This window comes from Salvelinus namaycush, unplaced genomic scaffold (assembly GCF_016432855.1).
Source record: "Salvelinus namaycush isolate Seneca unplaced genomic scaffold, SaNama_1.0 Scaffold174, whole genome shotgun sequence".
Taxonomy (NCBI): Eukaryota; Metazoa; Chordata; class Actinopteri; order Salmoniformes; family Salmonidae; genus Salvelinus; species Salvelinus namaycush.
The window spans coordinates 24,836-47,104 of NW_024058497.1; the positions used below are offsets into that span (position 1 = coordinate 24,836).

General features: G+C 44.1%; 1 protein-coding gene across 1 annotated transcript; it reads left to right on the forward strand.

Annotated features, from left to right (window-relative positions):
• The first annotated feature begins 92 nt into the window (after nt 1–92).
• LOC120037513 (zinc finger and BTB domain-containing protein 7B-like) lies at nt 93–20,112 on the forward strand. Its single transcript, XM_038983546.1, has 5 exons — nt 93–157; nt 5,276–5,394; nt 15,923–17,013; nt 17,694–18,216; nt 20,002–20,112. Exons 3-5 carry the CDS (start codon nt 15,929–15,931, stop codon nt 20,110–20,112), a joined length of 1,719 nt encoding a protein of 572 aa, XP_038839474.1. The 5' UTR covers nt 93–157; nt 5,276–5,394; nt 15,923–15,928.
• Nucleotides 20,113–22,269: the final 2,157 nt, after the last annotated feature.

A 22,269-nucleotide genomic window follows, 5' to 3' on the forward strand; every position in this document is an offset into this window, starting at 1 on the left:
CAGAGGGACTGGTGTGAGATTTTGGACAGTGCCGAGAGAGCGGTGAACCCCGGGGAGCGAGAGGGGTGGGAGTGGTGGTGGTGGGAGTGAATCCAGGAAGTACAGAAGCCGGTCAGGTGGGACGCGACGAGATAACATAGGTGACACCGGCGCACAGGTAAACCCGCTCCCTCACTCGCTCTCTGTTTTGGGGGGATATTATGGAATTCTTAAAGTTAGGATTTTACGCTCGTCTTTCCCATTTTCTATAACAACCGCCCCTGAACCCCCCCTCCCCTCGGTCCTAACCGGGGTTACGGGAGGACTACGTCATGGGTATTCGGTAACTCCCGTGTGACGTGTCGACAATTTCTCCCTATGATTTTCGCGCTCTCTTTTCCTAGAGGCTTATTTTGACACAAGAACGCATACTATTTAAATTACATTAGCAGAGAATATTTATGTGATCTCAGGTTAGTTGTTGTGTGTTGCTACCTGTGTGGATGTGGCCAGGTGAACAAGCAGGGTCGACGGGTACACTTCTGGAGGCGTGGCTTCTAATTATAGCAGCGAACACCGGCTGACATCCAAAACCTAACCTGTTCTCACGCACATCGCCGGTCTCTGTAGGCAACAAGCCATGTGCTCTACCACAGGGCAACTTTGGCCACGAATTCTATTATTCCAAGACCCTTTCAGTAGGCTATGCTGTTGTCACCACACTTTGACATATCCTTTATCTTAAATTCTATAGCTCTGTTGCTGATGTAAAGGTCTTGAAATGTATATTAATGCTGGATGGATGAGGGCTTTTAAATGTATAAAACTTAGGCTATGGATGGTGGGAGGCTGTCGTGTGTGTGACTGCATTAGTGTAGTGTGTGTGTGTGTGTGTGTGTGTGTGTGTGTGTGTGTGTGTGTGTGTGGGTTGCTGACTCGCCCCTCTTGTGGTACAGACGGACCTGCTGAACCTGCCAAACTGGCTTGGGTTTGGTCCTCTGTCTGAGTTTGTTGTTTGATTTACAACTTTATGGGCACCATGTTATTAGTCCAATCCACTGAAGGGTTTCTGGTCTACAATATTAATTTTGTGGTTTTCACACAATAGTTCTCCAAACAGTGTTGGGTCTGGACCTAAACTTCAGTGCACTTGGAAGGAATAAGGAATATATTTGCCCTGTAAGAGTATGTAGGCTAATATTTGTACAGTGGGTTTCCGTGTGTGATCTTGACAAATAGGTATTGTTGACGTCTGCGATGCAGATTAGATTTGTCACCAACCCCAACTCCGTGAATAATTCCACTATTTAGTGTGAGAGATGGAAGAGAATAGAGTGAGAAGCAGAAACATTGTTCTGCACTGTCAACCCTAATTGCCACTTGTCTGAATTGAAGCAGTCTTATTAGCAACTAAATGACAGTTGGGAGACCTGGAAAGTCTGTGTAGACTGTCTTTGGCTTAGTGGTAACTGATCTACCCCTCCCTCTCTTCTCATCTCTCCTTCTGGTGTCATGGTAACTTAATTACTCCTGTCATTTACTAGATTGGACTGTTCTCATGGCCCCTCTCTCTCCCATCCACACACATGTTCACACTCACAAACACCAAATGACATTTACATGCACCTTCTCAATTATGACAGATAATGGGTATAGTCTCTGCTCTTGCCACTGAGTATGGGATAGTGGAGTGTGTCTGAGGATGTCTGTGGTCCTACACAGGTGTGTGCTGTGCCTGTTTCCCAGCCCTGTTCATTGTTAGTGTAGGCCACTTCTGCTCTGAGGCATGGTGAAGTGGGAAGTGGTCTTTCTCCGCCCCACCTTGTCTCTCTGTTCTCCTCCCTGAAGCCCTCACCATGTCTAACACGTCATCTGACACACTGTGTGTTTAGGTTGTTCATTTTCTTTCTTTTTATTCACTCTTTATATCACTTCTCCTTTATCTTTTGATCTCCTGTTTGTCTCTCCTTTCCTTCCTTCACTCTTTTCCTTCACCTTATTCCCTCAATATTTGGCCCCTTTACTTCCGTGTGTCTCTCTGCCTCTCACGTAGCAGATATTAAATACTGTATACTGTGCCTAGAGAAAGTATTCAACCCCTTGACTGTTCCAAAGTTTCGTTGCATCAAAGTGGGATTGAAATGGATTTTTATTTTTATTTTTTTGTCAATGATCTAAACAAAATACTCTGATGTCCAAGTGGAAGAAAAATTCCCACATTTTGTTGTGTTAATAGCCTGAAATTTAAAATGGATTAAATTGAGATTTTTTGGTCACTGATCTGCAGACAATACCCTATAATGTCAAAGTGGAATTAGGTTTTTTGACATTTTTACAAATTAATTACAAATGAAAAGCTGAAATGTCTTGAGTCAGTAAGTATTCAACCCCTTTGTTATGGCAAGCCAGGAGTCCAAATTTGCTTAACAAGTCACATAATAAGTTGCATGGACACACTCTCTGTGCAATAATAGTGTAACATGATTTTTGAACGACTGCCTCATCTCTGTATCCCACACATACAATTATCTGCAAGGTCCCTTAGTCGAGCGGTGAATTTCAAACACAGATTCAACCATTGTCCTGCTGAAAGGGGAATTCATCTCCCAATGTCTGGTGGAAAGCAGACTGAACCAGGTTTTCCTCTAGGATTTTACCTGTGCTTAGCTCCATTCCATTAATTTTTTTATCCTGAAAAACTCCCCAGTCCTTAACGATTACAAGCATACCCATAACAAGATGCAGTCACCATTATACTTGAAAATATGGAGAATGGTACTCAGTAATGTGTTGGATTTGCCCTAAACATGAGTTGCTTTGCCACATTTTTTGCAGTATTACTTTAGTGCCTTTTTGCAAACAGGATGCCTGTACAGAATATTTTAATTCTGTACAGGCTACCTTATTTTCACTCTGCCAATTAGGTTAGTATTGTGGAGTAACTACAATGCTGTTGATCCATACTCTGGTTTCTCCTATCACAGCCATTAAACTCTAACTGTTTTATTGTCACCACTGGTCTCATGGTGAAATCCCTGAGCAGTTTCCTTCCTTTCCAGCAACTAAGTTAGGAAGGATGCCTGTATCTTTGTAGTGACCAGGTGTATTGATATACCATCCAAAGTGTAATTCATAACTTCACAATGCTCAAAGGGATATTCAATGTCTGCTCTTAATTCTTTTTACCCATTTACCAATCGGCACCCTGCTTTGCGAGGCATTGGAAAACCTCCCTGGTCTTTGTGGTTGAATACAGTGCATTCAGAAAGCATTCAGACCCCTTCACTTTTTTCACATTTTGTTACTTTACAGCCTAATTCTAAAATGGATGAAAACATTTTTTTTCTCTCATCAATCCACACACAATTCCACATAACGACAAAGCCAAAACAGGTTTTTAGAAATATAACATTTACATAAATATTCAGACCCTTTACTCAGTACTTTGTTGAAGCACCACCAATTGTCTTGGATATAACGCTACAAGCTTGACACACCTGTATTTGTGGAGTTACTCCTATTCTTCTCTGCAGATCCTCTCAAGCTCTGTCATGTTGGATGGGGAGCGTCGCTGCACAGCTATTTTCAGGTCTCTTCAGAGATGTTCAATCGGGTTCAAGTCCGGCCTCTGGCTGGGCCACTCAAGGACATTCCGAGACTTGTCCCGAAGCCACCCCTGCATTGTCTTGGCTGTGTGTTTAGGGTCGTTGTCCTGTTAGAAGGTGAACCTTCGCCCCAGTCTGAGGTTCGGAGCACTCTGGGGCAGGTTTTCATCAAGGATCTCTGTACTTTGCTCCGTTCATCTTTCCCTCAATCCTGACTAGTCTCCCAGTCCCTGCCGCTGAAAAACATCAACAAAGCATGATTCTGCCACCACCATGCTTCATTGTAGGGATGGTGCCATGTTTCCTCCAGATGTGACACTTGGCATTCAGGCCAAAGACTTCAATCTTGGTTTCATCAGACTAGAGAATCTTGTTTCTCATGGTGTGAGAGTCCTTTTGGTGCTTTTTGGCAAACTCCATGCATGCTGTCATGTGCCTTTTACTGAGGAGTGGCTTTCATCTGGCCACTCTACCATAAAGGCCTGATTGGTGGAGTGCTGCAGAGATCGTTGTCCTTCTGGAAGGTTCTCTCATCTTCACAGAGGAACTCTGGAGCGCTGTCAGAGTGACCATCGGGTTCTTGGTTACCTCCCTGACCAAGGTCCTTCTCCCCCGATTGCTCAGTTTGGCAGGGCAGCCAGTTATAGGAAGAGTCTTGGTGGTTCCAAACTTCTTCCATTTAAGCATGATGGAGGACTCTGTGTTTTCGGGGACCTTCAATGCTGCAGAAACATTTTGGTACCCTTCCCCAGATCTGTGCCTAAACATAACTCTGTCTCGGAGCTCTACGGACAATTCCTTCGACCTCATGGCTTGGTTTTTGCTCTGACATGCACTGTCAACTGTGGAACCTTATATAGACAGGTGTGTGTGCCTTTACAAATCATGTCCAATCAATTGAATTTACCACAGGTGACAAATCAAGTTGTAGAAACATCTCAATAATTATCATTTGAACAGGATGCACCTGAGCTCAATTTTAAGTCTTATAGCAAAGGGTCTGAGTACTTGTGTAAATAAGGTATTTCTGTTTTAATTTTTTTTATAAATTAGCAAAATAATCAAAAAAACATTTTTCACTTTGTCATTATGGGCTATTGTGGGTAGATTGATGAAGGAAAAACAATATTTAATCAATTTTAGAATAAGGTTGTAACGTAACAAAATGTAGAAAAAGTGAAGGAGTCTGAATACTTTCAGAATGCACTGTACAGTATGTGTTAGAAATTCACTACTCGACTATGGGACCTTACAGATAATTCTATGTCTGGGGTACAGAGATGGGGTGGTCATTCATATCACGTTAACCACTACTATTGCACACAGAGTGGGTCGCTGCAATTTATTATGTGATTTGTTAAGCAAGTTTGTACTCATTAACCTATTTTGACTTGCCATAACAAAGGGGTTGAATACTTATTGACTCAAGACATTTATTAATTTATAAAAATGTCAATCTAAATTCCCCTTTGACATTCTAGGATATTGTGTGTAGATTAGTGACTCAAAATCTCAATTTAATCCATTTAAAATTCAGGCTGTAACAAAAAAATGTGGAAAAAGTCAAGGGGGTTGAATACTTTCTGAAGGCACTTTATGTGTATCTTGGTGTCAATCTGTCAGTCCTCTGGGATCAATAAAGTTTGTTCAAATCCAAATCATCTAACTATCCAAACATCTCATCCCCTCAGCTTTGTATCCCTGGAAACCTTTTGGCTCTGCTGGAGAAGAACAGAAACAGGAAGAAGTGGAAAATAGAGAGGGAGGAAGAGAGCAGGGACCCGTCCTCCTCTGAGTTTATGGACTGGAGGTAAGGGGTGTGGAATGTTGAGAGTGTTGCACAATAAGTGCATTGAACTAAAGAAAGTATTATTGTCCCAGTCGTTGACAGCGCCTGTCCTACTATAGGTATAGAAACTAGAGATTATATTACATGGCTGCCCTGGGGTGCTGTAGGCCACTCTCATAAAAAACATCTGTGAACCTCCATACATGTTAAAATGTGTTGAATGAGGGCACCCCCATAAGATACTGATTTTGGTACAGTCCAGTATGTGTCAGGAAGGAACCCCCCAGAGTTGACGTGTACTGTACAGTATATTGTGTCTCACTCTGTCTTCTTTCACTGATACTCAGCCAGGGTTTTGGACTCAGTGTTTGGAATACAGTTCACTTGAACACGCAAATCCAAGGATCAGCAATGGCTACATTTACATAAAGTCATTTAGCAAACGCTGTACTTAGAGTTAGTGTGTGGGTGGGTGTGTGTGTGTTTGCGAGCGAGCGAGCCAGTGACAGATCATGTGATTGGGGCCGTGCAGAAGTGTGACCAGTGTGTGTGTGTGTGTTATAGTAGGGTGGTGTGTGTGTGTGTGTGTGGGGGGGGGGGGGGGTGTAACAACAGTGAGTGGTCTTTAAAGGAAAGAGGAACATTTAAGATAAGACACACACACACACACGCAGGCAGTCACCCAATTCCAGTAAGTATATGAATTAGGGCATGTGGCCCCGTATATAAATTCCCCCTGTTCACAATAGGGGTTTCAGTTTCAGATACATACAGTAGGCTGAGTGGGAGGACAAGACAGGGGGAGAGAGGGGGAGGACAAAGTCCCCCTCTTTACTCAGCATCAGCAGATTTAAGAGCTTCCTCCCTCCCTTTCCTTCTATACCTTTACTCCTTCATATCAAATGTATCTTCCTCTCATCCCCCCATCATCCCTTCATACCTCTCCCTGTTCCCCTACACCACCCATTCAGTCCTCCTTTATCTGCTCAGCTCCTTCATCCATCCATACTCCCTTTCCATATTCCCTCATTTTCCCACTCTTAGAAGGGTTGAACTTTTAGACTACTCTCTTAGCGTCATCATAGAGTTTCTGCATATTATCCATTATTGCATTCACACACAATGGTCAGAGTCAGGGACATGTTCTGTTTGGTTATTACCATATAAGGGCAGTAAAAACATTTGAACCAATACACTTCATGTAGGCCTGAACCATAATGTCGAGATGCTGTGCCACTGACTAAGGTACTTTACTGAATGTTCATGTACCCCACAGCCTAGTTTGCCTCCAGTAGATCTGTCTCACTAGAGGAAGTAGTGCATATGGCGTTTCTCCTTTTTCAGTCTCCAGTTTCTGTTGTGTTTCACAGCCCTATCTCTCTCTCGACCACCGGCCTGCCAGCCTACCAGCTCACACCACCCGCCTACTGCCAGGGGGGATGGAAGAGCAGGAAGTGGCAATACTTTACTTCCTGTAAAGACAGACACCCCTTAAAGATGAAAAGAGTGTTAAATAGTAGTGACAGAGAACATGATTTGTTTTTCTGGTGATGGTGTAAATGTTGGTGTAGATAGTGAGGGGGCGTTGCTCATAAACAGGTACAGTGAGCCAGCGGTTCAGGGAAAGCGAGACAATGACACACACCGCAGAGAATCATCTCCTGTATCTTGTTGTGAAAATGACCCCTAACCTTTTAGATCAATTTTGATGAGAAATGACAGCTTGATGTTGTAGCTGTTGTAAGTACAGTACCATGAGAAGGCAGTATTCCAGACATTGAGAGTGCGGTATTCGATGAGCTCTAATTCGCTAAGCACCAGTAGAATTTTCCCCGTCAACGTTTGAATCTTTTGTCAAAGTGCTGTACTGCTGTAATTGGACGAGAGATGGGTGGGTGTTCAGACCAGTGACAGTAAGGCAGACATTCTGTTGTGTTTCTCGAAAGACAGCTGAAATAACTGCATATTCTATGTATCAACCCTTTCAGCCACGAATTACAGTAAAAGCAACCGCTCTCCCCCCTGTTGACAAAGCCCAGAAAACACTACTACAGTATCGTCCTGATGATGTCAATGAAGTGTTCCGCCTTTTGAGCTTTACAACCTCTGATTGGGACTGTTAAAGTAAACACACACTGTTCGTCACATGTTGACATGGTCTGGAGAGGATATCAGACTAACTGTCATTGTTTTTTTATACTCTAGTTTCCATTTCCCTGTTCCCTACCACTATCAATATCTCTCTTTCTCCCTGTCCCCTACCACTATCAATATCTCTCTTTCTCCCTGTCCCCTACCGCTATCAATATCTCTCTTTCTCCCTGTCCCCTACCGCTATCAATATCTCTCTTTCTCCCTGTCCCCTACCGCTATCAATATCTCTCTTTCTCCCTGTCCCCTACCGCATATAGTCTCCCTCTCTTTCTTCCTGTAGGCATATACCGTATCAGTTATATACGGTCTCTTTCTAATAGCTGACATGGTTGTTCCTCCTTTACTTTTCTGTCTGTTTTGTCATCCATTTATCTCTCCATCTCACCTCGTGGTTGTCAGTCCTCACTGCAGAGGAAGAGGAAGCCGATCAGGATCAGTTAGTTTTGCGACATCGGTGTGTGTGTGTGTGTGTTTGTAGGGGTTTGTGTCTATGTGCGTGTGTGTCTGTCTGTGGGTGTGTATGTGTCCGTGTGTGTTTGTAGGGGTGTCTATGAGCATGTATCTCTGTGTATGGGTGTGTGTCTGTGTGTGTGTGTGTGTCCGTCCTAGTGTGTGTTTGTAGGGGTTTGTGTCTATGTGCGTGTGGGTGTGTATGTGTCCGTGTGTGTTTGTAAGGGTGTCTATGAGCATGTATCTCTGTGTATGGGTGTGTGTGTGTGTGTCTGTGTGTGTGTGTATCCCCGTCCTAGCGTGTGTTTTGCGACATCATTCTCTGAAAAGGGAGGTAATGTGTAAGACAGAGGAACAGCTGTCGAGACCCTCCCTAATGATGTGGCAACTTCACCCAGCAAGCAGACACACAGACAGTGCATCAAATACACAAGTCACACACAGACACACACACTATCACACTGAAAGACACACAAGCTTTTTTCACCTTTTTGTAAAAACACACAAACTCACACAAGTTCTGCACATAAATGGACCACTCATTCACACACTCCGCTGTTCACACATGTAGTCTTGGGGGTTGGAAACTGCTGACCAGATACAGATAGAAGGTGTGAAACCACTTTGTCAGCATGTGTTAGAACTAGTAAAGCCCTCCCATGCACGCACGCACACACACACACACACACACACACGCACACGCACATATGCATTGACACACACACGAACACAAATAATCCTTTCTCAGGCCTGTGTGTGTGTGTTCCCCATCTTTGTGAAACTCCCTTTCACTGATTGCTAATGATAGCGATTGCTACCACATCTCCCCTCAGACATCTGCAGACACACACACACACCTGCAAGGACTCACTGCAGCTACTTCCTGTCACAGTCTCTCGCTCCCTTCCCCTTTCTTTCTCTCTTCTAACATTCTCTCTGTTTCTCTAACCTCTGTTCACGTCACTGTTCCACTCCCTCTTACCTCTCTGCCTTTCTGTCCCCCATTCTCCCCCTCCTCTCCCCTCTCTTTGTAACAGAACTCTTCTCTTATTTCTTCTCTCTGACACAGGTTGTTGGTAAAGGCTTGATATCCCTGTGAGATTTACCCCCACCCTACCTCATTCTATACCTATCTTTACATCTTTTTTTACCCCCACCCCTCACTCACTCGTTGTCTGACAGTCTTTTACCACCTCTCCTCTCCCACTCTCTGCTTTCCTGGTATGTTCTCTAGGAACACGTCTATTTTGAAGTCAAACAAACCTCAGCCGTGTTCTTCTCATCTCCTTGATCTCCCCTCAAATCTCAGACCCCCTTTCCTCTTTCCAACCTCACATTTCTCTCTCTTTTTTTCTCTCTCTTCTCTCCTCAATCCTGTTTTTGGCAGAGAGGCGTGTCTGCTCTATACAATACATTTCTATGTGAAGGTTCTGTACCGTTCGTCCCTCCTGAATAAAACCCTTGATTCCCATCGGTAAATTGGGATAACATGCAAAATGTCCTCGGTGTGGTGGGGCATGGGAGGGCTGGGTTAGGGGCCTCCGCTCTGTACTGCTCTGCCAGCCAAATGAATAATGTAATGTGTTCTTGGAACTAAGACCTCAACACACACACACACACACACACACACTGCCCCAGTTTAGCTAAGCAGAGGGGCTGGATGCAGGTACAAAAGGATCGTAAGATTGGAACCTTTTCCTGGATATGATTTGTGTGTTTTTGTTACTCAAATGCACTTTGCCACTATAAAGAATGTGCTCCATCCTGGCAGGTCTTTATTGCATGGTTGAGGTTGAGTGCAATTATTATTCCCTATATAATCACATAGTTTTCATCTTTATAGAATTGCTTTAGCCACGTCTTGGAGGAAATGGATGTACCGGTAATTACCATAATGTTGTCTTTATTCTCGTTATCCAGCCTTTTAACGAATTCAAATGAAGATTCAAATTCTCTCTGGCTGGGTCTGTTTTTATATCTCTTTGTAAGATGCAAATAGCCGGTTTAGGGAGAGTTATCAGTGGAGGGAGTGGAGAGGGTCTGGGTTTTATTATACTTCAGAAACGGTGCAGGGTCAAGATATACTGTAAATGATGAAGATGATGATGGAGGAAGAGATGGAGAATGGGGATGTGTCTCACATTTAATAACAATGCATACTTGCAATAAGCCTTCATGACATCTTGTGAATGCTTTATAGCTGCTTTATGAATGCCTGTTAATCTATTCATAATTCATTACATACAGGCGGTACATAAAGTGTTGCCAACTTGTGTTGGGCTGAATAAGGTTCTGTGTGGGCAGGAACTCTTCTCATCATCCCCTATTTCACACCTCCTCTTGAGAAGATGCACCTAACCCAACACCTCTCTCCCAGCCTCCTATGTTTAAGAGGGGAGAGAGGCTAAAACGAGTGTGTGAGAGAAGGAGAAAGAGAAGCACTGAGAGCAAGAGGAGCACGTGGAGGAGGAGAAACGGTATGAACAGAGAATCATGACTCCTAATTTCCTTCTCTCAGGCCTTGCTGTGTTGTGTTTTGTTTGGGAACAGCAGTTGTTTGGTTCCACCTGTGCTGTTCTGGTTGTCTCATGTAAATTATACATATTTAGACTTATTCTTGGTTTAATTGAGTTCTCGTTTGGTTTGTGTAGTTCTGATGGACTGAAATGACCTGGTGTGTTATCCTCCCATGAGTATTTTTCATGTTGTGTGTATGACACATCTCCGTAGGTCTGTTGTGTGTGTTTATTCAGCCATCATGGAATAATACATTTCACTGCCACCCACCCCTCTCTTTAGCTTTGCATAATAATCTTTATAACATATTAAGAAATTCATAAATCGTTTTATTGTATCAGAACAAAAAAAAGTAATATTTTATCACACACAATTTAAATACATTTTTCAGGGTTACAAATGTTGTTTACAAATATCCTAGTTTATTGAGTTTATGTTCGTACATTGTGTAATTATTTCCAAAAACTTTGTTTCCTTGTTTTCCTTATAGTAATTTATTTAAGCCTTCAATTATTATTTTTTTGTTATTTTCTAAATTAAACTAAATGAAGAAGTAGCTATATTTTGTAAACTTACATTGCATTTTATATTTGTACAGTATTTCTGGTAAGCTGTGGATTGTTAGGGCCTGTGAAACGTGGATGTGAAATACATTAGAGCATTAGAAGTTTGCTAAAAACACTGCGAGTGACACGCATTTAAACATATTATGAATGAACACACACACACACAGAAAGCGTCTGGCATCAGAATTCATTTAAACACATTTCTGTGAATAGAGTCATATTTTCCCCCTGAGCCGTTCAGAGCCGAGCAGAGCTGATAAAACTGATGTGGACTGGGAGAAGTTACAGGCTGTAAGGGAAAATAAGCACCAGTGTAATAACAGTCTAATGTCTTGTTTGTGTCAACTACTATTGATCTCTCACTTGGTGAACTCCGTTCAAGTTGCAGTCAAAAGGACAATACGTTTAACCATTATTTTGATGGTCCAATAGTTTTTTACTTATTCATTCTATCAGGACCCCATTTAAAGTGTTGTTATTTCCTGTCCAGAAATATCTATATTCATCCAATACCTTTTGAGTTAGAATGGGGCAATGAACCATTCTAAGAGCTTTTAGAGAGTGAGTGACGTACATAACGAAAGCGAGGGAAGAGGAAGCCGTATTGTCGGAGGGGAGGAAAGGTAGTCAACTGTCGACAGAGGAGTGGGAGTTGAGAATCCGCTCTGAAACGGAGAGATAAGTTGGCCACCAATCATTAAAGAAAAGGGGATGACAAAGTGTTTTATTTTTTGAAAATAAAACTAACTTATTTACTGCATAAACAGTTTTCAACTGGTTCCATTGTTATAGTTTTGGTTTAATTTGTTGGTTTTAATTCACTTGAAGCATGAGGAGTGAGTCTTTCAGTGTAATATAGCCTACAGTTTATACCAATTGTACAGCATATTTCAACGATAATTCTTAATATGGGTTTTAGTTACTATTATATTGATTTGTCACATTCGTTTGTCTTCACTGCTTCCTAATGTCTTTCACATTTCCACTAAGTGTTTTGTAAAGTGGTGTACCGTTATGTTTTTTTCAACATAACAGTCTGACATGTTTTTCCACATACTTTCCACTCGGCTTGTTGTTTCTTCGTTTTTACCTTCCATTCTTGTGGGAAAAGGAGCTGTGTTTCAAATGATTTGTTCTCATTGAAGGTGTTTATTAAACACACGTCAGTGTATGTTTAGGTGGCTGTGTAATCTATAGTGCTATATGTTAGAGGGATCAGCAGCCAGAGACGTCTGTCCCTGACTGTTAGAACAGGGGCTGCTGAACAACTAGAAACTAGAAACAGGGTGACTAAGAGAGAGCGAGAAAGGACAGGGGACGAGGGGAGAAAGAGAGAAGACAGAGAAAGAGAAAATGTCTTACCGTTATGTCTTACCGTCAAACAAAGATCATTCCTACTTTTTAACTGTGTGCAATTGTGTGTGTGTGTGTGTATTTCAGGGTGTCTCGTTATTAAGTGACTCACAGTTGTTCGATTAACAGGAATCTCTTCCCTTTTTCCGAACAACACGTATACCCTTCCGAACAACACTTACATCCCCCTTCTGAGGAATGGAAAACCACCCCTTACAGCTTTTTTCAATTTTACGCCGGAAACTAAACACTAGTATGCTCTTCATATGCCTTTATCTCTCACTCTTTTTCTCTTTTCACCAACTTAATCTCTCTTTTTATCTCCTCTGATTTCTAGGAGGTGGATTCTGTTAACATTGAGTTTTCTCTTAAAAAAACCTCGTCTCAGCTGGGACAGTCGTCTTTTCTATTGGCTTATTGTTTTGTGCCTCATGACAGGTTCACACACACACACACACACACACACACACACACACACACACACACACACAGTGTTTTCGGTGGGGATTTTGACCTTTCTGGCAGCACCGTCGATGTCCTCCTCGTCTACAGCTTTTTCCAGGGCGTTGTTTTAGATGTGCTTACGAGCGTAGGAGACACCTCGAACAAATCTCCCTGAAATCACTTCCTACCTGCTCTGAGAGCGGCGGTGGCACAAACCCATGCCAGCATCGATAGCTTGATGCATCAAACCGAGAATGTTACATGTTAAGAGTTGTTTTAGTGAACAATCTTCCATTTGGAGAAGACTTCACAGAGTCAGTCAGAGTTGCCTTATGGGTTGTTCTAATGTGACTTTATCATCATCACAGACCGTCTGTAATATGGCATGTTGGTTGGTTGTTTCATCTAATACCTACCTTGACGTCTGTGGCTGGGTCTGTTATGACTCACAGCACCAATATCATTTTGGTTCTTACGTTACTTCTTCTTTGACAATTTTGATGTTGGTTGAGTTGGCTAAATTTGCACATATTTGACAATGTTGTAGGGTATTTTTGTGCTTCGTTCAAGGTCCCTCATCAGTAATGTAGGTGCATAGAGATCCTTAATTGTGTGCGTAAGTGGCTGATGGCTGAACGATGAGACCACGGGCTGCGTCTCAATAGTCCCGCATGGCTTCCTTCCTCTTCTTTCTTCGAGGAGAAGAAGCCACTTTAGACTATTGTACCCAAGTTCCCACCACCTGTCTAGACAGATGGACAAACATCCCTCCTACCTGTCCATCAGCCAAGGTCAGAGGTCAGATCTGTGGTCGGGGAGGGGCAGGCCAGGAAGTTGTGTATTTCGGAAACTTACAATCGCTCGTTTCAGAAAATGGACCCGCTGTATTTTAGAGAGAGGGGCGCGTGGGCGAGAAGGGGGGAGGGGTATCTCTCAATCTCTCTCTCCGCCGCCAAACACCTTCTTTTCATAAAACAGGAAGAGAGAGAGCGAGCGAGAGAGAGAAAGAGGTAGAAATCCCCAAGGATGAACGCGTAACCCCAACTTCTCTGAACTTCGAGAGTTAAAGGTTTAAGGAGAGAGAGGGAGAATAGAAGGCTGTAATATAGAAAGGAAGAAGCAAGTAAGAGCGAGGAAGACTGAAGTACAAAAACACTTATGCCATGACACAGACACAGCATCGCCTCCAGTCGACGGTCCCTCTATCAGCCATGAAGGCAGGAAAGGTAGGGGTGCCTTTTGGGTTCAGACTCAGCTGATGGGTTGAGTTTGGGAGGGTTAAGTCTGGGTAAGGTTCTGTTGGTACAGGTGGGATTGGGGTTTCTGTTGAAGAGCGATGATATGAACGTTAGTGTGGACTGTATGGGTGGGGTGTGTGTGTTTTTGACATTGCATGAAGATCAACAGACCACAAACTGAACAATGGGGACTCGGGGAGCCAAGAGAGAGACACGCAACGTGTGTGTGTATTTAATGGGGTGTGTCTTGGAGCAGGTTAGTCAGGTGAAACAGAATGTACTGTCGTCGAGGAGAGCCCCTCCAGGGTGCTATGTGGACAGTATTATAGGATGGTTAGGGGGCTGTTGGTGGTTGCTATGGAAGGGAGACAAAGGTGGGGGAGGAGGGGGGAGTTAGTGTTGTTTGTGGAAAATGTAGTCTGCTCAGGTGTGAGTGGTACTGTGGAACAGGAGAGGGGGTTAGGTGAGAGCCAGGTGAACAGGAGAGGGGGTTAGGTAAGAGCCAGGGGAACAGGAGAGGGGGTTAGGTGAGAGCCAGGTGAACAGGAGAGGGGGTTAGGTAAGAGCCAGGGGAACAGGAGAGGAGAGCCCTTGGGTGTTATAAATAAACCTCATCATATAGATACATAGACAGTATAGACTTCTATAGACCTGGTAACCTACCTAGAAAGTAGTCTATAGATTAGTAAAATGGAGTAAGACACAAACTTCCGCTGTAGGCCTAAATGCTCTCTCTGTTTCACACTCTCTCACTCTCTTCCTCCATTATACACCTCCCCTGGAGGGCATGTGTGAAAGGAAGGACACGGAGTGGGTGATGAGGTCTTGAAAAGAAGGGAGGAGAAGAACAAGCTTCTGTTATCCTCACATAAACACTTCTAGACACGTCTTGTTTTACCCAACATTAACCCTTCTCTTTTTTGACTTTCCTAAAGTAAAAGTTTTGTTTCAGGAAATACCATACCACTCACTGTTAAGGTTAGACTCAGTGAGCAGAATCCTGACTTGAAATGCATCCATATAACTTGAATCTTCCTTTGACGATGTGACATATGCAAAAGCTCTAGCACCTTGTGTGTGTGGACGTCGTCCCCAGTACAGTCTGACTCCTCTCTTTCTCCTTCCTCTTTCTGTCTCTTCCTTTCCTTCGTCTCTCTCTCTTTTTAATCAAGGAGCTAATACTATCAAGCACTGTCACACACACACACACATACACACACACACACACACACACACACACACACACACACACACACACTCTCTCTCTGGCATCCCCTTCTCCTCTACCCCCTCTGATCCTCCCAGTTGTCCCCCCTTCCCACCCCCTCTGCCAAAATCACTTTTTCCTGATGTCGTAATCTGGGGTTGAGAGGGTGGAAGTTCGAGGTGGAAGGGAGGAGTGATTGAAGGAGGGGTAGCAGTAAGCTCTTGTTTAATATGGTCCCTCACGTGAAGGAGAGCTCCTTGTGGAAGTCACGCTAGTAATGAAAGGCTACAGTATCAACCAAAATATCTCTGTACTGTGACTGCATTAACTAACACAGTTTTACTTGACAAAGGACGCGTCCATGCACTGAGGTATTCTAGGTATGTCAGCATTTGTTTCCTGGTATTCAAAGCCATGAAATGTGATCTATATCAAAAGCATACACAATATTGTTCTGATGTCATTGCTTGACATTCACCACACCAGAAGAAATGTAAAAAAAACTTTGTCTGATTCTTTTTCTTTTCATGTAAAAAAACCCATCTGTGGCCACCGAATTATTTTGATTCAGCCTGAACTTCAATGTCTGTGTTATTCTAACCAACTGTTCCCTCCTGCAGGTGGCGATGTCTCCAGGAGAGGACGGTCTGATCGGGATCCCCTTCCCAGAGCACAGCAGCGAGATCCTGTTCCGGCTTAACGCCCAGCGCAGGGCGGGGCTACTCTGTGACCTCACCCTGACCTCGCGGGGTGCCCGCTACCCCACCCACCGCTCCGTCATGGCTGCCGTCAGCCTCTACTTCCGCGGGCTGTTTGGGGCGGAGGAGGGGGCCGAGGCAGGGGGTGAGGCGGGGGGAGGAGGAGGGTTCAGTGTGTGCCAGCTGGACTGTGTAGCGCCCGATGCCCTGGATGCCCTGCTGGAGTTTGCCTACACGGCCACCCTGACCATCCGCAGCTCTGGCATGAGAGACGTGTTGAGAGGAGCTCAGTTACTGGGGATCCAGTGTGTGGTTGATGCCTGTAGAGACATACTGGGGGAGACGGCGGGAGAGGTGGAGTGGGAGACGGGGGAGGAGAGGGTACAGGCGGAGAGGGAGAGAAGGGTGGAGAGGGGGATGAAGAAAGGCTCCCGGAGGAAGATAGACAGACGGAGAGTCACCAAGGTGGAGTCATTGCACCACCAACCACTGCCTCATCGCCCGAACATCAACACACACCAGCACCCCTCCACTCCTCCTCCACACCCCTCACCTGTTCAAGACGGGGCCCACTCTCATCCCTCCACCCGACCCCCCAGCCCTGAGCAGGATGAACATCCCCCCACCACGGGACAGAACGGGGAGCGGAAGCAGGGCAGGGATGCAGGGAGAGGGAGTACAGCAGTCAACGGAGGGGTGCACTGGCCTCAGGAGCAACTCCTCGCCCCCCACCCCCCTCTCCCCCTCTCAGACGACAGGCTGTCAGAAGACGAGGAGGAGATGGAGGGAGTGGGGAACGATGGGGTGCCCAGCTTTACTTCCGCCCCCCTGGCAGAGCAAGGGGTGGCCACGGGGGCAGGAGGAGGGGGTAGGAAGAGGAAGTCTCAGACCCCCCAGCAGTGTCCTGTCTGTCAGAAGATCATCCACGGAGCAGGGAAGCTGCCCAGACACATGAGAACACACACCGGGGAGAAACCATTCGAGTGCTCTACCTGCGGGGTCCGCTTTACCAGGTATGTACCTGTGTGTTTTAACACTATTATCACCAGGTATGTACCTGTGTGTTTTAACACTATTATCACCAGGTATGTACCTGTGTGTTTTAACACTATTATCACCAGGTATGTACCTGTGTGTTTTAACACTATTATCACCAGGTATGTACCTGTGTGTTTTAACACTATTATCACCAGGTATGTACCTGTGTGTTTTAACACTATTATCACCAGGTATGTACCTGTGTGTTTTAACACTATTATCACCAGGTATGTACCTGTGTGTTTTAACACTATTATCACCAGGTATGTACCTGTGTGTTTTAACACTATTATCACCAGGTATGTACCTGTGTGTTTTAACACTATTATCACCAGGTATGTACCTGTGTGTTTTAACACTATTATCACCAGGTATGTACCTGTGTGTTTTAACACTATTATCACCAGGTATGTACCTGTGTGTTTTAACACTATTATCACCAGGTATGTACCTGTGTGTTTTAACACTATTATCACCAGGTATGTACCTGTGTGTTTTAACACTATTATCACCAGGTATGTACCTGTGTGTTTTAACACTATTATCACCAGGTATGTACCTGTGTGTTTTAACACTATTATCTATAACAGATTACAGGGCTAGCATTGTTCTACATATGATGCTGAGCCATTATCCTCTTTCCTTTCTCTCTCAGGAATGACAAGTTGAAGATCCACATGCGTAAACACACAGGGGAGCGTCCGTACCCTTGCCCCCACTGCCCCGCCCGCTTCCTGCATTCCTACGACCTGAAGAACCACCTGTCTCTCCATAGTGGGGCACGCCCCTTCGAGTGCCCGCTCTGCCACAAGGCCTTCGCCCGCGAGGACCACCTCCAGCGCCACCGCAAGGGCCTCAGCTGCCTGGAGGTCCGTACCCGGGCACGGCCGAGGCGCGGGCCTGGGGCTGACCACGGGGAAGAGGGCAGAAGGGCTAGAGGAGGAGGAAGAGGGTATTCTCCAGACCAACTCGACCCGCTGGAGAATCTGGCCCTGCAGCCCCACGCCTCAGCATTCCACCCCCGTGTTGGAATGGTTGGCCTAGGGGATGGGGCTGAGGCTGGGGCTGGAGGTCAAATGGTGTTCCAGGAGGAGGCTGACAGGGAGCAAGCTATAGCCCTCCTAGGGCCTCACAGGTTACCTTACCCTGGTCTGCTGTGGAGAGGCCTGGAGCTGGGGGTGAGAGGGGTGGAGGGGGAGGCAGAGGAGGATGAGGAAGACGAGTGAGAAGAGAGGAAGAGAAGAGCGTGCATGGATGTGTATGCGTGTGCATGTGTTTGTGTGCGCGTATATGCATTTGCATATGCATAAGTGTGTGTGTGTGTGTGTGTGTGTGTGTGTGTGTGTGTGTGTGTGTGTGTGTGTGTGTGTGTGTGTGTGTGTGTGTGTGTGTGTGTGTGTGTGTGTGTGTGTGTGTGTGGCACCCACAGTATGGATGGGGATCTCACTCAAGTGACTGGACCTGCTCCTTCTTACAAAGCGCTTAGAGAAAGACTAAACGATAGAGAAAGACTAAACGATACAAAAAGAATAATGGAAAACGGGTTTTCTGATTTTGTTATTGTTGTTCCATGGCTCTCTGTTTTTATTTCAGTTGTCTTTTATTTATATTTTCCATTATTTCTATTTTATTTCATGCTGTGGTTATTCTTATTAGCTGTACATAAAAAGGGGCTTTATTGAGGGAATGTTTTGCGCATAGATGTGCTGATGGGGATATGGGGTTCTTTTCTCGCACTATGCAAACTGAAGTCAGGAGCTGAGAAACATGAGGTGTCCAGATGTAAAAAAGAAGATAAAACAAAGCATGTATTTTTGAGCAGAGTTCTGTTAGAGTAATATAACGATCAAATGTTATTGAAGTTCAAACAACGTATGTACAACATCCATCTGGGCCTACTAAACCCTATCACTCTTCTTGTCACTATACTAGCACTCTCAGCGGGGTAGTAAGAAACCGGAATCATCCGGTTTTCAGTGGAAAAGCAGAGAAGACACAAAGCCTGAAAACCGGTAGCTTCCGGTTCCTTCCGACCCACTCAGGCGTTTGTTTTACGCCTGCTAAGTTAGGTAAGTATAGTAGTAGGTGTGGAATCTGCTGTTTCACTTTGGGTGTACTGTACTACCCTCTAGTGGTTATTGGTGGAGCTAGTCGCCAAGGGCAACAAGTCACACAGGTTTCCTATTGAAGATAGCCATTATCTAACAGTAACACTCTTATTTTAAGGCTTATTATTTTGCTGTCTGTTGTAAGAAGATTTTCATGCCCTTTTATGAGGCACTGATGATACCAAAGATTTCAGTTTATTTCTTCCTAATCAATCAGTTTGATCAAGCACAGGAGCACCAGAGCTATAGATTGAGATCCCAATGGGCACGCACTGGTTGAATCATTGTTGGTTCCACGTCATTTCAATAAAATTACATTAAACCAACGTGGAATAGACATTGAATTGATGTCTGTGCCCAGTGGGATGGCTCTAAAGGTATCCTGGGATTTTAGAGCCAAGGTTTGGTTAAAAGACCTGTCTTCATTTGCCCGGTTCTCCGCTGCAGAGTGATAGAAGGGTTGGAGACTGCTTCCATAGGTTAGATTCTCTGTGGAGCTCTAGTGCTCTGTGAAAAATGCCTGACCAAAACTAGACTACATCTGCAGGGTCATTGGATGATTGTTAATGAGAGGTGTGTGTTTGTTGCTTTAGCGTTTACTTTTTGACATCGACAGGGGACAATTCCTTTTCAAAGTTTCCTTCTTTAGAATGTCTTCTGATCATGCACTCCTTGTTTTTTGTTGATTGCAAAAAGAGCGAGAGAAAAGGAGAGACCAAGAGGGAAGGAGTGAGGGAGAGAAAAGGAGGGAGTGAGGGAGAGACCTTGATCTCTTGATTGCTCTGTATTTATTTATTTATTTATTGTTATTTATTGTGGCTTTCCAGTTGAAACTGTGTGTGTGACCTGACCCAGGGTGTCCACAGTGACCTGACCCAGGGTGTCCACAGTGACCTGACCCAGGGTGTCCACAGTGACCTGACCCAGGGTGTCCACAGTGACCTGACCCTGGGTTTGACACAGTGACCCGCAATACCACTCGGCTCGGTCCCCTTCTAGCACAGTTGAAGTGCTTCGTACCTGCTTCCTTTTGAGTCTTAAGAGAAACTGCATTGTGCTTAAAGTGACGGCTAACAAAGACCCGTACACCCAGTGCCATGTTGGGTGATAGGTCCTCTGTTGGCTATTCTTTCTCCTTTTGCATTTGTTTTGCACAACACATCACACCCTGAAAAGGTACTGCAATAATACTGGCACATTCCATCCTCTGGGGTAGAAAGAAGGGATCAGAAAAGAGAGAGGGAAAAGAGACAGACCGAGCCTTTCTCTCTCTCTTTAGAGCACAAGACAACTGTCGCACCACCCGTAGCCGTTTCACACTTTCAGTTAAAGAGATAAGCATCAACTGCACTTAGGGAGAGAACTGTGTTGTTGATTCAACATGTACTGTATGTTATTGTGTAATCTGTCAAAGCTGTGTGTATAAGTCACAGATAGGCCCTTAGGGGGCCTGTCTCTAGGAGACCAGCGGCCATCTTGGGTGGCCCATTGCAGGAGTAAGGCTACTTTGCTTACAGATAATCAACTATTTCTTCAAAGTCTGTCACTCTTTAGGTGATAGTGAGTTATGTTCTTTATTTACAACTATTTACGAGGGCTGTAACTCTAGCCTGAAGCTTATGTAGCTCTAGCAGACTGGACCTGTGTGTGCTATCCATTCCACGCTATGTAGAAGAACTTTCCTTGTTTCTGATTTATTTGCACTAAAATATTGAGAGCTTTTATGTTTTTTTGTTTCACCTCCTTATCCATTCCATGACGTCACTCAGTATCGTTTATGATTGTAAGAGAAGATATCAATATATTGTTCCTTCAATTCTTGACAATAACATTAGTCTATATTCTTTCTACTGCATAGTGTAATAATAATAATAATAATAAGAGATTGCTATGTAAAGGGGTGAAGCTGCCTTGGACTTTTGTTTTGTTTTTGTGCTCCAACTATTCTCAGGAAATCTTGAGCAATGCACTAAGTAATTATGCAAAATTGTGGGGGAGATATGCTGTGTATATATGTAGCCTATGTATGTTCATACATGTGTCTGAAGAGGTAGTGACACCTTTCACTCAAAAGTACGGTTCCAATATAACACCTTGTACCACATGACTATGAGGAAATAGGATAAAAGCTAATCGAGAAATAGTAGATATCCATTTGTATGGTAAAACATGTACAATGTGGTGTACATCAATTGAAACCAGCCAGTCACACACATTGTGCTGAAAGGTTTTTTGTGCTGAGGGGTGTTGCTACCAGCATTTAGAGAGCTTGGTGAGTGAATGAGAGGGAAACATTATGCCAGCTGTGAAGCGTGGTGTTTCTATGGAACTTTATGTCGTTTTATTTGGCTTTGGTGAAGGGATCTGGGGTCTGTTTTGAATAGAGACCCCACTATCAGGGATACATTTTTGTCTTTCCGTTTTTAGTGGACCTTCTGTCAGAGATATGAATTAATTTCCCCATCATTTGTTTCAGATAATGTAAAGAAAACAAATAAATAAACAAAGATATCTATCTCTGTCTGTTTGTTATTTATTTGTTTGACACTAATGCATGGTTCCATATCCATAGATGGTAGCCTAGGTAGGCCTAATGTCTACAGCCTGTTAGTCTACAGCCTGTTTCCTACTATATTACATTGTAGAAAATGAGTTGTAACTTTGATCTGTCATTTGGTCTCTGAACGTTTATTTAGTGCATTTATTCATCCAATACCTAATTCAAATTCCCAATGCAATAGATTTCCCACAGCAAAAAAGTATTAAATTATAGTAGATTATTATTCACAACAAAAGTGTATGTACTGAGTAGGCCTAACTTCTCAGCTGCCGTCTTTCACACACTGTACCCAGATTCACTTCTGCCAATGATGCAGGGAGGAATGTCAACCAGCCTCGACACCGGTGGCTTTGGGTTGTCGCAGGCAGACGGAACGTCATAATCCAATTAGCAGCACTAGTTGAGTTCGCTAACCCAACTAGCTAGCCTGGCCAACAACCGACTGCACTGCTAACTAAACTGAACGTGTGAGTGTTATGTCATTTTTGAGACAGCAGTGAACAAGTCAAGGAGTGAAGCAACAACCCAAAGAGGGAAACCTTGCAGGTTATCAACAACATAAT

Bases quoted from the DNA above. Each gene is read 5' to 3' on its own strand.
- LOC120037513 (XM_038983546.1), top strand. From the start codon at position 15,929: ATGTCTCCAGGAGAGGACGGTCTGATCGGGATCCCCTTCCCAGAGCAC. The intron at 17,014-17,693 runs GTATGTACCTGT...TTTCTCTCTCAG, and splicing joins TGCGGGGTCCGCTTTACCAG to GAATGACAAGTTGAAGATCC. The intron at 18,217-20,001 runs GTGAGAGGGGTG...GACCTGACCCAG, and splicing joins GGAGAGGCCTGGAGCTGGGG to GGTGTCCACAGTGACCTGAC.